This window comes from Malus domestica, chromosome 13, assembly GCF_042453785.1.
Source record: "Malus domestica chromosome 13, GDT2T_hap1".
NCBI classification, from domain to species: domain Eukaryota; kingdom Viridiplantae; phylum Streptophyta; class Magnoliopsida; order Rosales; family Rosaceae; genus Malus; species Malus domestica.
This window is the reverse complement of record NC_091673.1, coordinates 2,863,702-2,882,840: the sequence shown is the minus strand read 5'-3', so window position 1 is coordinate 2,882,840 and position 19,139 is coordinate 2,863,702. Positions and strand designations below refer to the sequence as shown.

General features: G+C 38.4%; 4 protein-coding genes and 1 long non-coding RNA gene across 7 annotated transcripts; 3 read left to right on the top strand and 2 right to left on the bottom strand.

Annotated features, from left to right (window-relative positions):
* The first annotated feature begins 996 nt into the window (after positions 1-996).
* On the top strand, positions 997-4,765 carry LOC103430712 (lysine histidine transporter-like 6). Its single transcript, XM_029091952.2, has 8 exons — positions 997-1,087; positions 1,203-1,348; positions 1,468-1,851; positions 3,249-3,642; positions 3,974-4,079; positions 4,178-4,269; positions 4,372-4,440; positions 4,561-4,765. The coding sequence occupies exons 1-8, from the start codon at positions 1,067-1,069 to the stop codon at positions 4,657-4,659; spliced, it is 1,311 nt and encodes a 436-aa protein (XP_028947785.1). The 5' UTR covers positions 997-1,066; the 3' UTR covers positions 4,660-4,765.
* A 56-nt stretch (positions 4,766-4,821) lies between these two features.
* Positions 4,822-5,881, bottom strand: LOC114820723 (uncharacterized). The gene is made up of 3 exons (XR_003768179.2): positions 5,641-5,881; positions 5,455-5,530; positions 4,822-5,331 (listed from the first exon to the last, which is right to left on the bottom strand). It is a non-coding gene; the product is annotated as an uncharacterized lncRNA (long non-coding RNA).
* Positions 5,882-7,174: 1,293 nt separating this feature from the next.
* LOC103451667 (ATP-dependent Clp protease adapter protein CLPS1, chloroplastic) lies at positions 7,175-9,410 on the top strand. Its single transcript, XM_008391080.4, has 3 exons — positions 7,175-7,450; positions 8,479-8,629; positions 8,904-9,410. Exons 1-3 carry the CDS (start codon positions 7,387-7,389, stop codon positions 9,163-9,165), a joined length of 477 nt encoding a protein of 158 aa, XP_008389302.2. The 5' UTR covers positions 7,175-7,386; the 3' UTR covers positions 9,166-9,410.
* LOC103430645 (GDT1-like protein 4) lies at positions 9,312-12,789 on the bottom strand. 3 transcript variants are annotated; one of them, XM_029091207.2, is made up of 13 exons: positions 12,399-12,713; positions 12,236-12,304; positions 11,737-11,796; positions 11,580-11,627; positions 11,278-11,366; positions 11,158-11,194; positions 11,037-11,081; positions 10,897-10,962; positions 10,772-10,816; positions 10,629-10,690; positions 10,406-10,478; positions 10,190-10,285; positions 9,312-9,578 (listed from the first exon to the last, which is right to left on the bottom strand). In XM_029091207.2, exons 1-12 carry the CDS (start codon positions 12,414-12,416, stop codon positions 10,214-10,216), a joined length of 684 nt encoding a protein of 227 aa, XP_028947040.1. In that variant the 5' UTR covers positions 12,417-12,713; the 3' UTR covers positions 9,312-9,578; positions 10,190-10,213. The 3 variants fall into 3 exon arrangements, with proteins under 3 accessions (XP_028947040.1, XP_008367018.1, XP_008367017.1); XM_008368796.4 differs by lacking the exon at positions 9,312-9,578 and adding an exon at positions 9,806-10,055 and having other exon boundaries at positions 10,186-10,285; positions 12,399-12,789; XM_008368795.4 differs by lacking the exon at positions 9,312-9,578 and adding an exon at positions 9,806-10,055 and having other exon boundaries at positions 12,399-12,761.
* Positions 12,790-16,349: 3,560 nt separating this feature from the next.
* LOC103430646 (protein ASPARTIC PROTEASE IN GUARD CELL 1) lies at positions 16,350-18,309 on the top strand. The gene has a single exon (XM_008368797.4). The coding sequence runs from the start codon at positions 16,671-16,673 to the stop codon at positions 18,135-18,137; it is 1,467 nt and encodes a 488-aa protein (XP_008367019.2). The 5' UTR covers positions 16,350-16,670; the 3' UTR covers positions 18,138-18,309.
* The last annotated feature ends 830 nt before the right edge of the window (positions 18,310-19,139 follow it).

The window sequence follows — 19,139 nt, the reverse complement described above, 5'->3', positions numbered from 1 at the left end:
AATGCAATCACAATTTTAATTATCTCAGCTAAAATGAGAGTAAAATTTGTTTCCACTCGTTTTAAAGAACTGATTTTTCATATTTAGATTCATGCATAAAATGATAAAGATAAACTTGAGTAGGATTACACCAATCACGTCGTCCTTAGAGTCATCTCACAAAGAATTTCTTATATTAAGTTTCATCTGATACTACGTTGATTTCACATGTTCAAAAACTGACATAATGAAAGTGTTCAATCGAGATATATCTCCACTCACAGAATATGACAAATGTGAGGTCTCGTAAAATCCTGTTTGCAATATTAGCTTGCGTCACTTTATAAAATTTTAAGTAGACGGTTTAACTTTAACATATTTTGCCAAGTATACACAAGACGGTTTGTTATCTCAACCTAAAATATTTACCGCTTTTGCCTATATGATTTGCTTTGCTCAACTCATCCGATAAGCACTCTTGGAAAAGCACAAGTCTCTGCGGGAAAAGCAAAAGATAAGTGGGGCTCACAAATGTACATATTCCACATTTCTTCACATATTTTGGAATGAGGATCCTTTCCGATTAACTTTGTGAGGATCCTCTCCGGATCCTCTTTATGATCAAGATCCTTTAATTATATTCATTCATTGTATATTGTGCAATCAAAAATCATTGTAAATCTTTTTATTTAAAATTAAATATAAACCGTACCTGATAAAAACTGATTGCATGATGTACAATGAACGGATATGATTGGAAGATCCAGAGATCCTCACAAAGAGGATCCGGAGAGGATTTTCATTCCAAAGAAATTTTTTGTTGTGATGGGAACACGGATAGTAGTACGTGTTTCTATGTAAGTGGTGAAAAATTTTAATTTTTAAGTTATTAAACTTTTAACACACATGTCCTACTATTTATATAAAGACACGTGGTGTAACATCTCGTGTGACGGTCACATTGAAAAGCCTCTCCTCATTCCATATTTTGGGCCATCAAACCACTACATACACACAACACGATGACGATCACTCAACTCCCACATTGAAAGTGTTTCTGTCTTCACTGCAGAAAGAGAGAAACAAAATGGCTACAACTTCTCCAAAGGTGCGCATCACCACACTCTTTACTCACACAAAGCTATCTGGTCTTCCAATTTTTGCGATCTTCACTGTAATATATTTTCTAAATTTTTTCATGTCGATGCTTGAAACTATGGCAGGAAGTTGTTTCGGACGACAAATGGAGGGAGGAGCCAGTGGACAACGCCCGCCGAGCCAAATGGTGGTACTCCACCTTTCACACCGTCACCGCCATGATCGGTGCCGGTGTACTCAGCCTGCCTTATGCCATGGCATACTTAGGATGGTACAGAACAATCCAACTTACCTAAACCAAATACACTGCTTTGTTTCGACAAAAAGAAAATACACTGCTTTGTATACTTACACGCTAAACCCTATTCTTTTACCAACTATTTCTTTCAGGGGTCCAGGGACAATGGTGCTGGCAATATCATGGTGCATGACCTTGAACACAATGTGGCAGATGATTCAGCTCCATGAATGTGTTCCGGGAACTCGATTCGACCGATATATAGACCTCGGGCGGCATGCCTTTGGACCAAAGCTCGGGCCGTGGATTGTGCTTCCGCAACAACTGATTGTGCAGGTTGGATGTGACATAGTGTACATGGTCACCGGAGGAAAGTGTCTGAAGAAGTTTGTGGAGCTGGCATGTGCCAATTGCACACCAGTCAAGCAATCGTACTGGATTCTCATCTTTGGTTCCCTTCATTTCTTTCTTTCCCAGCTCCCCAATTTCAACTCTGTTGCCGGTGTTTCTCTAGCAGCAGCCATCATGTCGCTAAGGTAGTAATTTTAATTTTCACTCTAATTTTTCACTTTCCATGTGAAGGAAAATCTGATTTAAGTTTGCTTTAGGCAAACAAAATCTGTTAAAAGCCAAAACAGAATGGAACTTTGTGACATAGCAAATGAGTATTTATCAAATATAGCCAAAAATTAACTCTTAATTTTAAAAATGTCACTTTTTATAAAAAATTTCAAATATATCCAAATTTTCATTTAAATAGACACAAATACTCACAAATTTAACAATTAAATAAATTAAAGGCTTTTTAGCTACTGTTGCCTTAAGCTTCAGTCCAATTTCACCTTCGCTTCTACACTCCACCACAACAACCCTATCTCTTTCGACCCCCTCATCACCAACATTGAGCGCCACTGCGCTTACCGCAAGCGGGAGTAGTAGAATTTCAATCATGCCTTCAACGCCTTTTTTCTTACTAATATCATTTTTAGTTTTAAATATAAAAAAATAGTTTTTAAAGTTAATCCACATGTCGTTATATGATTATATTTGTGAAACCCACATGGTGCCACATCATCACACTAACAGAGCAATTGATAGATTTTTCACAAAAAAAACTAAAATGATCACGATTGGACAAATTCAAAGAAAGACAAAAATGATTCATGATAACAAATTCAAGAATACTACTATTGATTATCATTAATTGTTAAAGACCAGATTAAGAAGTTATGTCAATGTCACGAATCATTCTAGCTAAAAAAACCTTTAATTTATGTGATTGTTAAATTTGAGGGTATTTATATCTATTTAAGTGGAATTTTGGATACATTTGAAAGATTTTATAAAAAATGACATTTTTGAAATTAAGGGTTAGTTTTTGGCTATATTTGATAATATTGTTTTGGTTTGATCAATCTAACGGTTAAAAAAGGAGGGGTGAGCAAGTCAATTTCCTTTTTACATACCCTACACAAACTCAAGTCAAAGTTCGGTATAGTTTTGTTCTAGAGCATCAATTAGAGCAATCAACCCAAAATGAGACATGGATAAATAGAATCGGTTACAAATTTTTAAGCAAAATTAGAAGTAGAGGGTCACGAAATAGATAATAAAGTGACCTTACACAATTTTTTTTCCTAAAATATTTGTGCATATTTCCCTTCTAAAATTCTAGAAAAACTTGGTTGGGGATGTCCGACCATGTCATTCATAAAACATATATCTCACAAAAACATGAGACCGTTGTAATTTGATCTCACCCAACTCCAAAGTAGGGCAGTCCTGCCCACCAATGTAGGGCAGTCCTGCCCACCAATGTAGGGCAGTCCTACCGAAGACTTACTCTTAAACCTAGCAAGAGAACTTTAGAAGGCTAATTTCAAAAAAAATAAAAAACTTACCTAAAAAACTTGAATTTGTTGTTAATTTGCAGTTATTCAACTATAGCCTGGGCAGGTTGCTTAAGCAAAGGTCGGATTGAAAACGTGAGCTACGCGTACAAGAAAACAAGCCCTGCAGATTACATGTTTAGGGTTTTCAATGCATTAGGTCAAATCTCTTTTGCATTTGCCGGGCATGCAGTGACGCTTGAAATCCAGGCCACAATTCCATCGACTCCCGAGAAGCCGTCGAGAATTCCCATGTGGAAAGGTGCCCTGGGAGCCTACTTTATCAACGCAATTTGCTATTTCCCGGTGGCCCTGATCGGGTACTGGGCTTTTGGTCAAGATGTCGATGATAACGTGCTCATGGATCTTAAGAAACCTGCATGGCTCATTGCTGCTGCTAACCTAATGGTTGTCGTCCATGTCATTGGCAGCTACCAGGTATAACTGCCGAGTCAGCATTCGCATTCAACACCACGAGAGATTCTCATCATTTTCTCATGTCATTAATACTTACCATATGTCAATCGTTTATTGAATGGATTGGGCAAATTTTTAACACGTGGTAAACATTTGTTGGACGATTGCACCATTAAAACTAAATCTTAATTAACTGCACAAGAGAACCTCTCCGGCATCACTTTTATAAATCCATATAAAAACTTCTAGCTGGTCTGTTTGGCACTACTTTTAGAAGGGCTATAAGTGATTTCTAATAACTTAGGGTTTAGTAGAACTACACTAATTAAGGATGTGACTGAAAAACGTGCAGGTTTATGCTATGCCTGTTTTTGACATGCTTGAGAGGATGATGATGAAAAAAGTAAACTTCCCACCTGGAATTGCACTTAGAGTAATCACGAGATCAGCTTATGTTGGTGAGATTACCATTTCCCATAAGTCTGCGTCTCTGTGTCATTTCTGGTTGATTAAACCCTAATTAATTAAGTCCTTAATTACTATATCTATGTTGCAGCATTTACATTATTTATTGGAGTCACCTTCCCTTTCTTTGGAGACCTTCTTGGTTTCTTTGGTGGATTTGGTTTTGCCCCCACTTCATACTTTGTAAGCCTCTCTCACTTTTATTTTCTTAATTTCTTATTGCAGAAATTACAAAACTACATCCTCAGCAAGAAATTAACTAACTAATTGAGCATTTTTCCACAGCTTCCTTGTATAATGTGGCTGAGAATTAAGAAACCAAAGAGATTCAGCATCCAATGGCTCGTCAACTGGGTAAGCCAAAGAATCTAATGTTACTTATTGTCGATATGGCATATATATACGATTGATTATCGACATCGGTACATAACCAGTTAGCAATATATCCATGTCTTATGATGACTGTGTTTGCAGGCTTGCATATTCATTGGAGTGTTCATCATGTTGGCTTCCACAGTTGGTGGTTTTCGTAATATCATTGCTGATGCATCAACATATCGGTTTTACACGTAATTAAGGATATATAAGCGGATTATTACGCCACTAATCGGACGAAAATTATGTATTATCCAAGTTACGGATTAACTAGTAAGGACTAATATCAAATAATGTTCTGTTATCCTCCTTCCTTCAAGAATTAATCAAGCTACCAAAGCAAACCGTGCATCATTTTCCTTTGTTTTCTGGTTTGTAATGTTAGAAATGGCTGTCCATTTGCTTTTTTATTATAGGGAATTGTTATTAGTATTCTAAAAATCTCATTCTACACTCCAAACTTTTTATATTAGGAAAGAAAAATACACTTGTGAGAAGTGTAGAATGAGATTTTTGGAGTGTCAATAACACTTCCCTTTTTATAATCCATAAATGGTGGGAAAAGAAGTATTTAGTGTAGGGGTGGGCACGGGCTGGGCCGGGCCCAAAATTGAAGAAACCGGACCGGACCCGTTTGTAAATACAACAGGGTGGGGCGGGGCAGGTTTTGGATTTTTCAAAATAGGATCCGGACCTAACCCGGCCCTTTTGAAACGGGCCGGTTCCTACGGGTCCCCACGGGTGCAAATCTTTCACTCACGCCTCAAGTTTGGTGGTCTTTCCTCTTCCTCTTCGTTCTCCTCATTTGAAGATTCGCTTCTTCGAACAATATCATTATCGGCGGTTCCATCAAAACAACCACTGCAAGATCTGCACTCTCAAGGCAAATTAGGGATTAAATTAGGGTTCTCACATAACTCTTTCATACAAACCCACAAATCCTATTTGCCTTCTCATCGGCTATGAATTCAAAGAATAAAAGAAAGGGAATACCTTAGGGTTTCTGAATCTAAGCAATTTCAATCAATTCCCTTGTAATTTCCTCTTCCTATTCATCGACCAAAAGGTTCTGCAAATAGGGGGAAAAAAAAAGAAAAAAAAAAAAGAGGCATTGATCTATAATTTCAAGTCCTAGATAAAACATAAAATTTCAAGTTCACAAAACCTAAATAATTTCACCTTGTGCTTGGGTTGCAGATGCTCTCCAACTCCATCTTGTCTTCGAACTGATTGGCATCCGACAACTGGTTGTTGCCCAACCACTGGATGGCAGTCTCTCGATTAAGTCCTCATTCTTGTCCTTAATGGAGTTTGGGGATCGTGGGTCTCTTGGGATAGAGAAGAAGAGGGTCTGAGTGAAAAAAAAAAAAAAAAGTGAAATCAGTGAAAAAAATAAAACAGAAATAAATAAAGAAAGAGTGAAAAAAAAGTAAGTGAAATGTAGTACAAGTACTAGTGTACTACACAAAACCAACGCAGTACTTGGACTTTTGGACCGGAAAATTAAGTGGGCTTGGGAGAAACGGGTCCGGTCAGGGCCCTGTTTCTTGGGCCTTTTGGACCCGTCCCGTCCCGTAAATTTCTTGAACCCACCCCGTACCTTCCCCGAATTGCATGTACCCGCCCCGCCCAGCGAGTCTAGTACCCGTTTGCCCACCCCTAATTCAGTGTCCTCTAGAGAAATTCAAAAGTAGTTCTTCACAAAAGCCACTCCAAAATAGAAGAAAATAAACAAACGCTGGCAACAATTTAGTATAAAATTGCGGAAATTCTAGTATGTTTCGTTATATATGCAAAGAATAATGAATTATAAGTTGGATTTAATGGTCAAGAATCACAATGGATTCTGACAAAACAAAATCAAAAGTGTATTGAGGGTTTTTTTTTTTTTTGTGGGTCAAATTGGGCTTTTACTTTTTTATTTTTTAGCTAAAGTAGGCCTGTAAAATCTCACATCGACCAATAGAGAGGGGTGATGTGTCTTATATGTACATGCTCTCCTATCTATAACACGAGGCATTTTAGGGACTCACTAGCTTTGGATTCCATTGGAACTCCGAAGTTAAGCGAGTTTGGGCGAGAGAGCATTCCCAAGGGTGACCTACTGGGAAGTTCTCGTGTGAGTTTCCAAAAACAAAACCGTGAGGGTGTGGCCAGGGCCCAAAGCGGACAATATCGTGCTACGGTAGAGCCAGTCTGGGATGTGATAAGGCCAATATGAGGCCTTTTGTCAATATTAGGGTATTATTATTCTTGAAAAAGGGAAATCTAACAAGTCAATAAAATGTAGTACATTATCACTCGTTAGCGAGGCTTTAATTCATAAGTGAGCGAGAGACTATATATTCAATTCTTGTTAAAAACGAATTCAAACTACATTATTACTAGCGAGGCTTAAATAATATTTTTATTCAAATAATCAAAGCGGATTGGATATTCCACCTTCAAGTCTCAAAAATTTCAAATCAATTCACACTAATGACTAAATTGTAGTTGCATTGTCCATCTCATTTAGTGGAAACAGTTATATGTCATGTCTCTAATTAAATAAATAGACACATCCAAATCAGTAGCTTGTGATTTTTCTTGTGGTCACCCATCACATTTAAAATTTTGATTTAAAATTAAATTTATTTATTTATTTGGTGAAGAAATTGGATTTATAATTTGACAAAAAGAATATAAATTTAAGATAATTAAGTAATCACTCATAAAAATTTCGTACTTGGTAGGGTCTAGACGACGACGTTCAGTGAATTGGAAAAACCAGCAAAGTCCCACCAGAAACAGCACAGCGCTGCACCAATTCATCGATCATTTTCTTGTTGTGTCGGTTAAAAACACAACCAGAAAATCCAGTAAATAAATAAGATCGCACGGCGCAGTGCAGCAGCAGCAGCACAGCGCAAGACAAAAGAAAGATTAATGGAGACTGCGATTTGTGGGAGAATCCCTCTCTCCCCGAACCACGTCTTCAACCCCAAACCAGGTTTACTCCATTTTTCTCAATTCCTTCCCTCTTTTCAAATTTTGGGTTTCCGTCAAAATCTTTGATTTCTTCAGCATCTTTACTATTAGGAGTAGATTTTATTGGATTTTTCAATTCAAAGCTTGGTTCCTGTAAATTTTTAGCGATTTTGTTGTTTTTTTATTGAAGTTATGGAATTTAATGTATAATACGCCTCGAAAATTGATTCTCTCTGATGGGTCTCTTTTTCCTGTGTAAATGGAAGAGTGCTGTACTTCTTTCACAGAACATGAAGTGCCAAGAAAAACCCCATATTGTTATATAGCTGTATACGTGGTTCCCAAATAGTTCTGTTGATGCTGCCGAAGGATTATGTAATTGCTTGAATTGTATGTGTAAGTGTACATTTGTATTGTTTGATGAATTAAAAGTTTTGTAAACAAAAAAGTTTTTCGAAAATCGAAAGCTTTTTCGGTTAGAACAAAATTTATATCAAATTGTCCAGTATCTTGCAAGATGTAGGTAGGGCAGATTGGGGAGTGCAATGCAAGTTAGTTCTTTGTGTACTTGTGTCTAAACTTGGGCGGGTTTCCCATGCGTTCTGTTTTGGGAGTGGTGGAGTTTCCATTTTCGCTAATGTAAGATCGAGTAATGCGAGCAGCAACTTCTGGATTACTTGCCACTGCCTCCGGATGCATTTATGCTAATGCCATCTACATGTTGGTTTCCTTAAAAGGGTTGCAAGGATTTTTGTGCAGTCCTAAAGATCCAGCATCTCTAGTATCTACACCAGGGCAATCAGAGAGCCAATTCTAAAGATTTGGGTTTTCAGAACCCGGAGATTCGTAGACATGTAGATGTTGTGGTGGTTCTAGAATCTAGATTATGCTATCCTCTGAATTTTCGCTTTCTGTTGCTAAATGTTTTGTCTCAAAAAAAAAATTTGTTGGTATGAATAGTGTGTTTCTATGGTGTTTCTTTATTGTTTAACATATATATGCCCGAGTGATTCCAATTGGTGAGTTTTTATTATAAAACGTGTTGAGCAGGAGACAGACACCCCCTTTGTAAAGGAGCATGCACCAATCTTAGCATTCCGGTGGCTGTATCAACAGCAGTACCTGGTAAAGGGGGAGGACTATTGGAAAGGCCAGTTAGAGAGAAAGCAGCTCCTGCCCGTGATTCTGAGTTTGATTTGAGGTATGGAAACACAAAGTTATATCGCTACACCATACGAGTGCTTTGTTTAACATAATGCCACAAAATGGGTTTGCACCACTCCTATCCAATGTCGTACCTGTGCGTATCATGTTGCATCAAACTTGATCATTTCGACAAACTATTAAAACTTATGATCCTTTCACATTCACCTGGTTCCGGTTGTATTTGGTACTTGCGGTTTTCCTTTGAGTTCATGGTTTCTCCTTTGTAAAATTAGATGAGAGTTAACGTTAGACTGCCCAAAATTGTTCAGGAAATCAAGGAAGACAGCTCCTCCTTATCGTGTAATACTGCACAACGACAACTTCAACAAACGGGAATATGTTGTGCAAGTACTGATGAAGGTTATCCCGGGGATGACCCTTGACAATGCTGTGAATATTATGCAAGAAGCACACCACAATGGCTTGTCGGTAGTGATCATATGTGCTCAGGCCGACGCTGAAGAACACTGCATGCAACTGAGACACAATGGACTTCTGAGTTCAATTGAACCTGCAGGTGACGGATGCTAACGACGTGCGTGATGAGAATCCAATTGGTGTGACGAATACCCGAGCATTAGATGGTGTACATAACCCCAATACCCCGACTGATATGAAATCGCGGTCATCCTGTGGTCAAATTAAGACAAGAGGGTGGTAGCTTAATAAAAAAAAAAAAGGCTTAATTTTAGTGTTTTGCGATTGCACTGTTTATCTTCTGAGTTACAGTGGTCTGCTGAACTCTGTGTTACCTTATATGGATGGTGCTTCCCTAATTTGCTCCTTTACATTTAAACAACTTAGGGTTGGTTTGGGATTTGCTTATGTGAAGGTCAAAAGCACTTTCAGACAACCAAAGGCGCCTTCAAGTGCTTCCAACGCAAAATCTTTTGCGTACGTCCTTGTTTCTGAAATTTTGATCAATTTCATCATCCTGAGTACTCCTGTCCAATTACAATTCATCGAAATGAATTAAAACTAGGAGTATTTCCATTCATAATATAAATATTAGGAAACTTTAACGAAAAACTTCCGATACTATTCATTTTAACGAAAAACCACATTTTTACATTAAAAAATCAATCGTGGTATTATTCACTTTACCTTTTATTTTGTCCTTATCGTTAAAACTCAGTTTTCAAACCATTTTCATTAGTTTTTCTTATAAATATATCGAGACCAACGGAAACATAGATTTAATTGGAATGGCATGCAACAACAGAGTATAGCAGAAGTGTTCTCATCGGCAATTCCAAACATGCCAGAGTGCAATATTGGTACAGACTTGTAAAACAATGCAATTCTTCGACTCAGTTCTTTTTCTGATATGCTCGTCGCTATGATAAACAATCAATGCTTGTAAATTACTCCTTGCAGTGAGTAGATGTATGTTTTTTAGTCAACAAATCATCTTTCAGTCCCTGAAGAAGAGTCGTCATCAAAAACATATTCTAGAACAGGTATCGTATTCTTCTCGTTGTGAAATTTTGACGATGATTCCATGCATTTGCTATGAATTATAATACATGGTGCGAAATGTAGTCAACATACTTACTAATCATTAATCAGACTCTGGGTATCATGCCTCCACTGTCGAAAGGAAGGATTGGATTCCGAAAACAATGAAAAGAACTCCACCCGATAAACCAACCTGAAACAAAGCAATTATAACTTACAACTTTGATGCCACATATTTGACTCCAGCCAACGGGCACAATATATAAAAACGAGAACTATATTATGTTAAGCACAAAGGCAGGGCGTATATTACTATTTTCTCCGATATCTGAGATGCCAAGCTCTTTCCACCAAGGACAGCGGCAGTCGTACATAATGCCTGTCCTCTGAGAAAAAGAGGAAGCACAATCAGTAAATTGGGCAGAAATAAAAATAAAAGGAATAACTACAAAGGATAAAAGTGAATTAGAAGAATGAGCATGCAAGGTGACTACAAGATCCAGAAGCCGTTCAGGTTATAAAGGATGGAAACTTACAAGATTCCACCAAGAACCACGCCTAATGGGTTCTCATCTGCAGCCAGACCGATGGTCGCTAGCTGAAAGAGTAGCAGGTCAAAACAAAATCGTGTTGAAGCAATAATGAATGAGATTATATATTCAATGGGCCAAATGCTCACCTGGCTCTTGTCGCCCCATTCACCGAAAAAAGTAATGGAAAAGGCCTGTGGCATGAGCATGATAGATGCGGTTAAGTTATAGCCATGCAAAAATTTGAATTTCATAATCCATATAAGATAAAAACCTTCAAAAAGATCGGTGAGAAGAACTGCAAGAGAAATGAGCGTCTCTGCTTCTTGTCATCATCATCCTGAAAAGTAATAAACGTTCATAAACCTGTAGCTCAAAATTGCACATGGTAGAAAGAGTGTGTGTGAGGAGCACCTTAGTACGTTTGCTGCCTCCTGCGTTAGCCTTTAGATCAGCATCCTAATGGCACCAAAAGGGTGAAGTCAGAAAGGATTTGAATTGAATGCAAGCTAGGAATAAAAATTGAGAAACAAACCAATTCTGCTTCAACTTCTGCAAGCTCATCATCACCCCTGTAGGGTAACCAGAATTAAATTCCCCAACAAATAGAAAAAGGTTAAATAAATTACAAAAAAAAAAAAAAAAAACCCATTACCCATCTTCTTTAAAAGCGTCCCACAAGGACCATAGTCCAAAACCAAAGAACAACACTGTTGTTATGTGATGGGACCATTTCCGGGAGAGCTGTAATTCAAGATCAGCATTCAGTATTCATATTAGAACAGAAAAACATCACCAAATTAAGCTAACATTATATAAATATGTCAACTGGTCAACGTTAAGCGATGCTCTAAGTGGGACAACCAGTAACCCTTATATCACGAAAGTAAATTCCCTTAGATCTTAAAACAAGCCCCACGAAAATCAATTTCAGGGTGGCAGAATCAGAGTGCTTACCAGATTTGGAGCAGCCAAGCCGACAAGAACAGAAAGAATAGTCATCACCTAAAACTCAACAAAAATTTGAGATATATGTGAGACCTCAAACAAGAAACATGCAAGATCTATACAACGGAGTACACCACCTATATGAAAGTGGGAGGGAAATGCTTACAATCAGAGCTCCTAGGCAACCGGCCAAAACAAGTCTTCTAGGATGGCGCATCGCAAGGATCTTATAGCAAAAACATCACACCGTTAGATTACTACTCAAAAAAATAGTATACAGATACAAGAATATGGATTTCGGATGTGGTTCTGGCCCTCATGGGTTTCGCTTCGTACCCAAGGGACTTCGCATAGGGAACTCGGGCACAAGTATATTTATATATGCATATACGAAAACATACATATACACCATATGATGCTCGATAAGTTGCTACCGAAAGCATTTAAATTTTAGTACGTCCTCTGAAAAATCATACATATACTAAAAAATTCAGCAGAAACTCGATGTTCTTAATAGTATTGAATCCATAAACTTTAACATGCCGAAATTCTTTTCGAATCGTCTCTTTTCTTCATCGCGTGTAATTAGGTTGTAATTCCAATTTCCACAATTCAAAAACAACCAAAAGGTAAAAAGAAACAAAATTGCAATCGTGTAAACTAACCGCGGCGGCGAAGAAGGTCTTGTCGCCGATCTCCGAGAGCACAGTCATGGCAAGTGACTTGGTGAAACCCTAATCAACGAAAGCATCATCATAATCAAGCTAAAACAAATCCAGATCAAAACAAAAACGAACGCGGTTTGATGAATTACACAGATTGAATTACCTGCACGACTGTACTCATTTTTCGATGAGTAGCGTAGAACAAGGATTGAATGCTCTTGCTGGCGCAGAGAAGTGAGTCAGAGTTTGGGATTCGCTCTGACTCGCTCTGCCGTCGGTGAGTGAGGGGGGGGGAGGTTGGCGGGGCGATTTATGCCTGACTCGGCTGGTTCGTTGGAGTTTCCGAACCGAGATACAACAGCACAACAGAAGCAAAAGCGTGTGGGATGGGATGTCTGGAGCGTGCGGTTTAATATGTTAAAGCAGGCTGCTAACAAAGAACCGATGCCTAACAAAAAGTAGGCAAAAAAAGGGTTTTAAAAAGTCCTTTGGGAGAGGATTGGATGCTCCAGCAGCTCTAATAAACAGTCCAAACGTTGACTTACGCGCATTGTATTCACTCTCTCAATTTGGGTTCTCTTTTTGGAAAAAGAATCCGATCTTAAGAATCTCACCATCGTGATCGTTTATCGTACACCGTGTAGTTAGAATATAAATAATACTTAACAAAAATTGACCGCACTATGTACGATGAACGGTTACGATCGCGAGACCTTTATAATCCCTAAGAAAAGGATCCGGCGATGATCATTTTCCCTCCTTTTCTTTATATTTTGAATGACTCAACTTTTGGTCTGGAAATACTCATAGAGGCATTCAGTCTCCTTTGGCTACTATCGTGTGATTTATCAATACCAGAAATCGAACTTTGGACATGCAATGCAGAATATGAACTTGAAATTCGTCTCCAACCTCTGGGCCACCATATGATAGTTTAAGTGTTTATAGACTTAAATTTAGGTAAATTTGCTTGAGCAGTGCTCCATTCAAGTTGATACAGAATCAACATTGTATGCTGGCATATTCCATTTAAATCAATATTTAAACACTATGAATAGGATTTTTTTACTAAAAAATATCCTCCACGGATCTACAAATTAGAATTGCTAAAAAGTTAAATTATACTCTTTTATGTTTAGAAAAAGACTGAAAGAGGATAAGGTCCTACTAATAACGTAAGGAATCATATTCTTATATTATAACTATCTAGTCAATTAGATGGGGATTACTTAATAATCCATGAAGATAAGTACAATTAGATGGGGATTACTTAATAAACCTTGTAACCAAAGTGTATTCAATTGAGATTTTGAGGGATTTTAATTCTTTTAATAAATCTAGGGGTATTCAATCAGAATTTTAAGTGATTATCTGAAATTTAATATGTATTCAATCAGGATTTTAAGATAGTTTATTAAAATCCTTATAAGTCCGAGTGTATTCAATTAGAATTAGAATTTAGAGAATTTGGAAAAGAGGAATTAAAGGGAATTGGAGAGATTTTGTAGTGTATTTTAAACATCAACAAATCTCACATATTTCCATGAGATTTCAAAGGAATTGAATCAAAATTTTACATAGAATCTCTACAAATTAGTTAAACTCCGGAAAAATCCATTAAAATCTCTCAAATTCCCAATTGAATACATCCCCTTAATCAACAACTTTGAGTTTTACGCTAATGTTATCATTACATATGTTGATTATATTTACTTATTATTTGACTTATTGATGGGTAAGATTTAATTTATAGCAATAATATAATTCCATGACGCATCAAAGACGAGAATGTCTATTATTTCGTCCGCCACCTTTTTAATCAGTTGAGAATCGATCATACATCTATTATTTATAAAGAATATCATTGTAAACGTCATAATGCTTCAAGAAATACGTCATTAATTAATTCATGGGCTTGTGGACCACGTACGTCAATTTGGTCATTTCAAAATAATGTATTTCAAGCCCACAAGGATGAAAACAATGGGCCGGCCCAAATTCTTAGCTGAGTACAATACAAGGGTGTCCAAACAACCAAAATGAAGGGTCATTCAGTATTATTTGGTAAGAATTTTATTTTGAAACAAAGATGCTTCAGAAATTGATCATTTCCGGATCCCTTCCATCAAATCTACCCAATCAATCAATACGAGCCCTTGAAATTTGATTCAACAGCTACAAACAAAGGGTCCCGTTAAAAGTTATAATAATTTTAGCCGTTAGATCAAATTTCAAGAGCCCGAATTATGGTGGATTTGGTGGAATGGATCAGAAGAGGATCCCTTTCCATGAGAAAGGACCTTTCGACTGGTTGAACAATTAAATATTTCTTGTTACCAACCTCTAACTCACTTCTCAAACATTTCTTGTTCCAAATCCTACTCGCCGCCCGAATACCAACTAGGCGACGCCTAAACTGCTTTTTATAGCACTAATAAAACCTAGTTTGTTATCACACCTCATTTTATATTAAAACAGCTTACACAAAGGGGAGAAGCTATTGTTGAAACGATGCTCCGTGTTTGATTTTATCTAATAAAAGTTGTTGGGTGCCCTTATAACTTTAGTCTGGTTGAACAAATTAGTGTCTTATATAAAAACTTAATTGACAAAAATGAAAGAGAAAATGGTTATACATGTCACATAAGTTTTTCTCTACGCCACTTAGGCTCGGGCATATAAAAATATACATGACGCTAAAAAAACTAAAACGTCGATTAAATAACAAAGAACAGTGGGACTTCTAGTGTCCTTACTTTGACACTTGAAATCTAGATTTGATTTTCTCATCTCACCATAATCTGTATAAGATAAGTTATCAACTTGTATGTCATGGACTCACTGACACAAAGAAATCCATCTCATATGCTCATTGCACTAAAGTTTCATTGACCAAAGGCCATAAGTCCCACATCAAATGATAATTACGGTCACGCGGTGCATGAGACTATGATACTTAGTTTGTTACATAATTAGATTATGGGTCCCGCATCATTAATGGTAATCATGGCAAGTACATGAGTTCAAGCTTTTACTTTTGGATTTTGACCTGCACTATTCCCCTGCAGGTTGAATTTGCTTTTGGGCACCAACCCTCCACAAACCACTCCTTAAATTAGTTTGAGTAATGGGAGGCAGATTGTCTGCCTTCCTGTTTCGATGCATTTTTCATCCCTTTTTATTTTATGTAATTACGATTAAGTCATATCAGACAAAAAAATAATAAGAATATAAAATGTTGACATGATTTAACAGTGATCGTACAAATAGGAAAGGATGTGAAGGGTACCAAAACAGAAGGGTAGACATCTGCCTCATGAGTAATGCTAGGGAGATTAAATTTTTTAAACCAAATTCCAAATCAAAAGAGTGTGTCACTAATAAAAAACAAGCACGTTAACCGATCATAATTAATAATCCAATTATCTACAACTACATCATTTAGTTTACAAATTTAGTTAAAAAAAATTTAATCTTCATAGCATTGCTCAATTAGTTTAGTCTCTAAAGAATGAAGATCATCTTTGGATCCTCTTTGTGAGGATCATAGGGATCCTCAAATCATATTATTTCATCGTATATCGTGTGATTATAAATTATTTTAAATATTTTTATTTAATTAAATATAAATAGTATCGGATGAAAACTAGATGCACGATGTACGATAAACAGACACAAGTTAAAAATCCTTAGGATCCTCACAAAGATGATCAGTTATTCGTCTCTAAATTGGTCAAAAAAGAGTAGTTAGATGTAGAAAGCATTATATATAACCACAATGACGCATATCCCCATAGTCCCAATATAAACACCACCTAATCCTTTGAGTGCAATTTAATTAAGATTTTTAACCTTAAGCTCCTCTCTATCTTTTTAGCAAATCACAAATCCCAAAGAAAAATACACACATGCAAAGATAATGGAACCCAAACCAAACTGAACTCCTTATGGAACCATTTTTTTCTTAAGTTTACTATTATTAAGTCTAAATGAGTATGTGTAAATCATTTTTCATCTGTAACATAAAATGTAGTCTATGTTCACAAACATAATATTGTAATTATTCACTTGTTTTAGCTTAAATCTAATTAAACTGCACCGTTTAATGTTCGAGTGATGAAATCGGTCTAAACGTTAAATTAGAAATGATGCCAAATTTACATACAATTCGTGCCAATACATATACTACAATTCTAATAGCATACATGCAAAGATAGTGAAACCCTAAACAAAAACTCCTTTGCAATTAATATTACAAAGCCTGATAGTGAAATTCAATCCACAAACTCTCCTCCTCCTCCGCTCTCCACCCCACAAATCTGCCTTTGTTTTCTTCCAATGTCCTTTACGTGAATTCCCGTAGTAATTTATCCCCACTTTTCTCCCTCTTATATAACAGCATTGGATTCCCACTCTCTCCCCAGAACACACCTCAATGGCCGGAATGGGTTTCCTCTCCTGCATTCTCTTTGCTTTCCTCTTTCACTGTCATTCCCAAGTTGCCCACTCCCGGAGCTCGCCGTCGACCTCCAAAACGACGGTGCTCGACGTCGCCGCTTCGATTCAGACGACACTAAGAGCTCTGTCGGCGGAGGATACAAGTAGAACGGCACAGGCATTGTACCAGCAAGACCATAGCTCGCTTTCTATACCGTTACACTCCCGAATTTCACTCCACGCGCCTTCTCACAGCGACTACAAGTCCCTCACTTTGGCTCGACTCGAGCGCGACTCGGCCCGAGTCAGATCTCTCACCAATCGGTTGGATCTGGCCGTTAGAGGTGTTGCCACGTCGGACCTTAAACCCGTGGAAACCGGCAGCGGGTTACAGCTCGATGCGGATGGTTTTGAGGGCCCCATTATTTCCGGGACGAGTCAGGGTAGCGGCGAGTACTTCTCCCGAGTCGGGATCGGAAAACCGCCGAGTCAGGCCTACGTGGTGCTTGACACCGGGAGCGACATCAGCTGGGTGCAGTGCGCACCCTGCGCCGATTGCTACCAGCAAGCCGACCCTATATTCGAGCCGGCTTCCTCGACTTCCTTCTCGCCGCTCTCGTGCGAATCCCAACAATGCAAATCCCTCGATGTGTTTGAGTGTCGGAACGGCACGTGTCTCTACGAGGTGGCGTACGGCGACGGCTCGTACACTGTCGGCGACTTTGTGACGGAGACAATCAGCATAGGCGGGGCTTCGGCGGAGGAGATTGCCATCGGCTGTGGCCACACCAACGAGGGCTTGTTCATCGGAGCGGCTGGGCTTCTCGGACTCGGTGGCGGCTCACTCTCGTTTCCATCCCAGCTCAATGCCACGTCATTTTCCTACTGCCTCGTGGACCGCGACTCCGACTCTGCATCGACTCTCGATTTCAACTCGCCGCTCCGTCCCAACGCCGTTACGGCTCCGTTACGCCGCAACTCTCAGCTCGACACGTTTTACTATCTCGGTGTGACCGGACTCAGCGTCGGTGGCACATTGCTCCCGATTCCCGAGTCCGCTTTCCAGATAGACGGGAGCGGAAACGGCGGAATCATCATCGACTCCGGCACAGCGGTGACTCGACTGCAGACGGACACATACAACGTGCTTCGCGACGCGTTCATGAAAGGCACTAAGGACTTGCCAGTTACGAAAGGGGCAGCGTTATTCGACGCGTGTTACGACTTGTCATCGAGGAAGAGCGTGGAGGTTCCAACGGTGTCGTTTCACTTCGCCGATGGGAAAGTGTTACCGTTACCGGCCAAAAATTTCCTGATACCGGTTGACTCGGACGGGACGTTTTGCTTTGCGTTCGCGCCCACGCCCTCTTCGCTGTCAATCATTGGGAATGTCCAACAGCAAGGGACACGTGTCGGTTTCGATCTAGTGAATTCCGTGGTCGGGTTCTCCCCCAACCAATGTTAGTAAGGAAATCATGGGTTTTATGCTTTGACCATGTTCAGTTGTCTGTCCATGTTATTTTCATTTTTTAGTTAACTTTTATTTAGGATCCCCAAGGTGCTTTTTATTTTATTTTTGTTGGTTTTTTTCGTTATCGTTTGCTAGTTGCAGATATAACTGGATTTTTGTGACCAAACGTGATATTCTCATGTATTTTTTTTGTTTTCTTTCGGACTTATGCTTCGTTGCCAACCGAAAAAAACTGTGAAGCTTAACATACACTGATCTGGGTAAGTTGCAGATATAACGGTTACCTTCCTACTAGACTTGTCTTTGACAGCAAACAACACTTGGGGAATCTGCGGTTGTGACCCAACTTTACAGTTCATGTTCAACCACTCATGTACAAAAAAAATATCTCAGAAAATGGTTTGGGCAGCTGGGCTTGGACGTTGACATAAAAGAAATTAAGTAATTTCCAACCGAAGCAGGGTCAAAAGGTTCGTTTTAGCCCTATAAGGCCATCTTCAATTGAAAGGGGCTAGAGGTCCAGAGGGCCAAAAATAGTCCTAAAACCATCTCCAATTGAGGACTAGACCAGGGTTCTGGAATCTGGGAAGGCCCCACGGGATCGGAGAGGGCTGGAGGGCTAGCTATATTTTTTTTTAATGTTTTGTTATTCCTGTCGGTTATAACCGACAAGAATAAGTGTAACGGCTAGCAGAATATTATTAATTACTATTTGTGTCGGTTATAACCGACACTAATAGTAATTTGAATTGCAAATAGTGTCGGTTATAACCAACACGAATAGTATGAACAAATTTGAATCCAACGGCTGGCGCCGGTTACCGTTGGATTCAAATATATATATATATATATATATATATATATTTGTTGTAAACATTCCTAGAATAAGTATGATTGTGTAAATCCTATTTTAGATTTGATTCTAGTTATCCATTCCTATTACAACTTGTATTACTTGAAGAAGAAGGAATATCTTCTCTCCCTTTACTACTATAA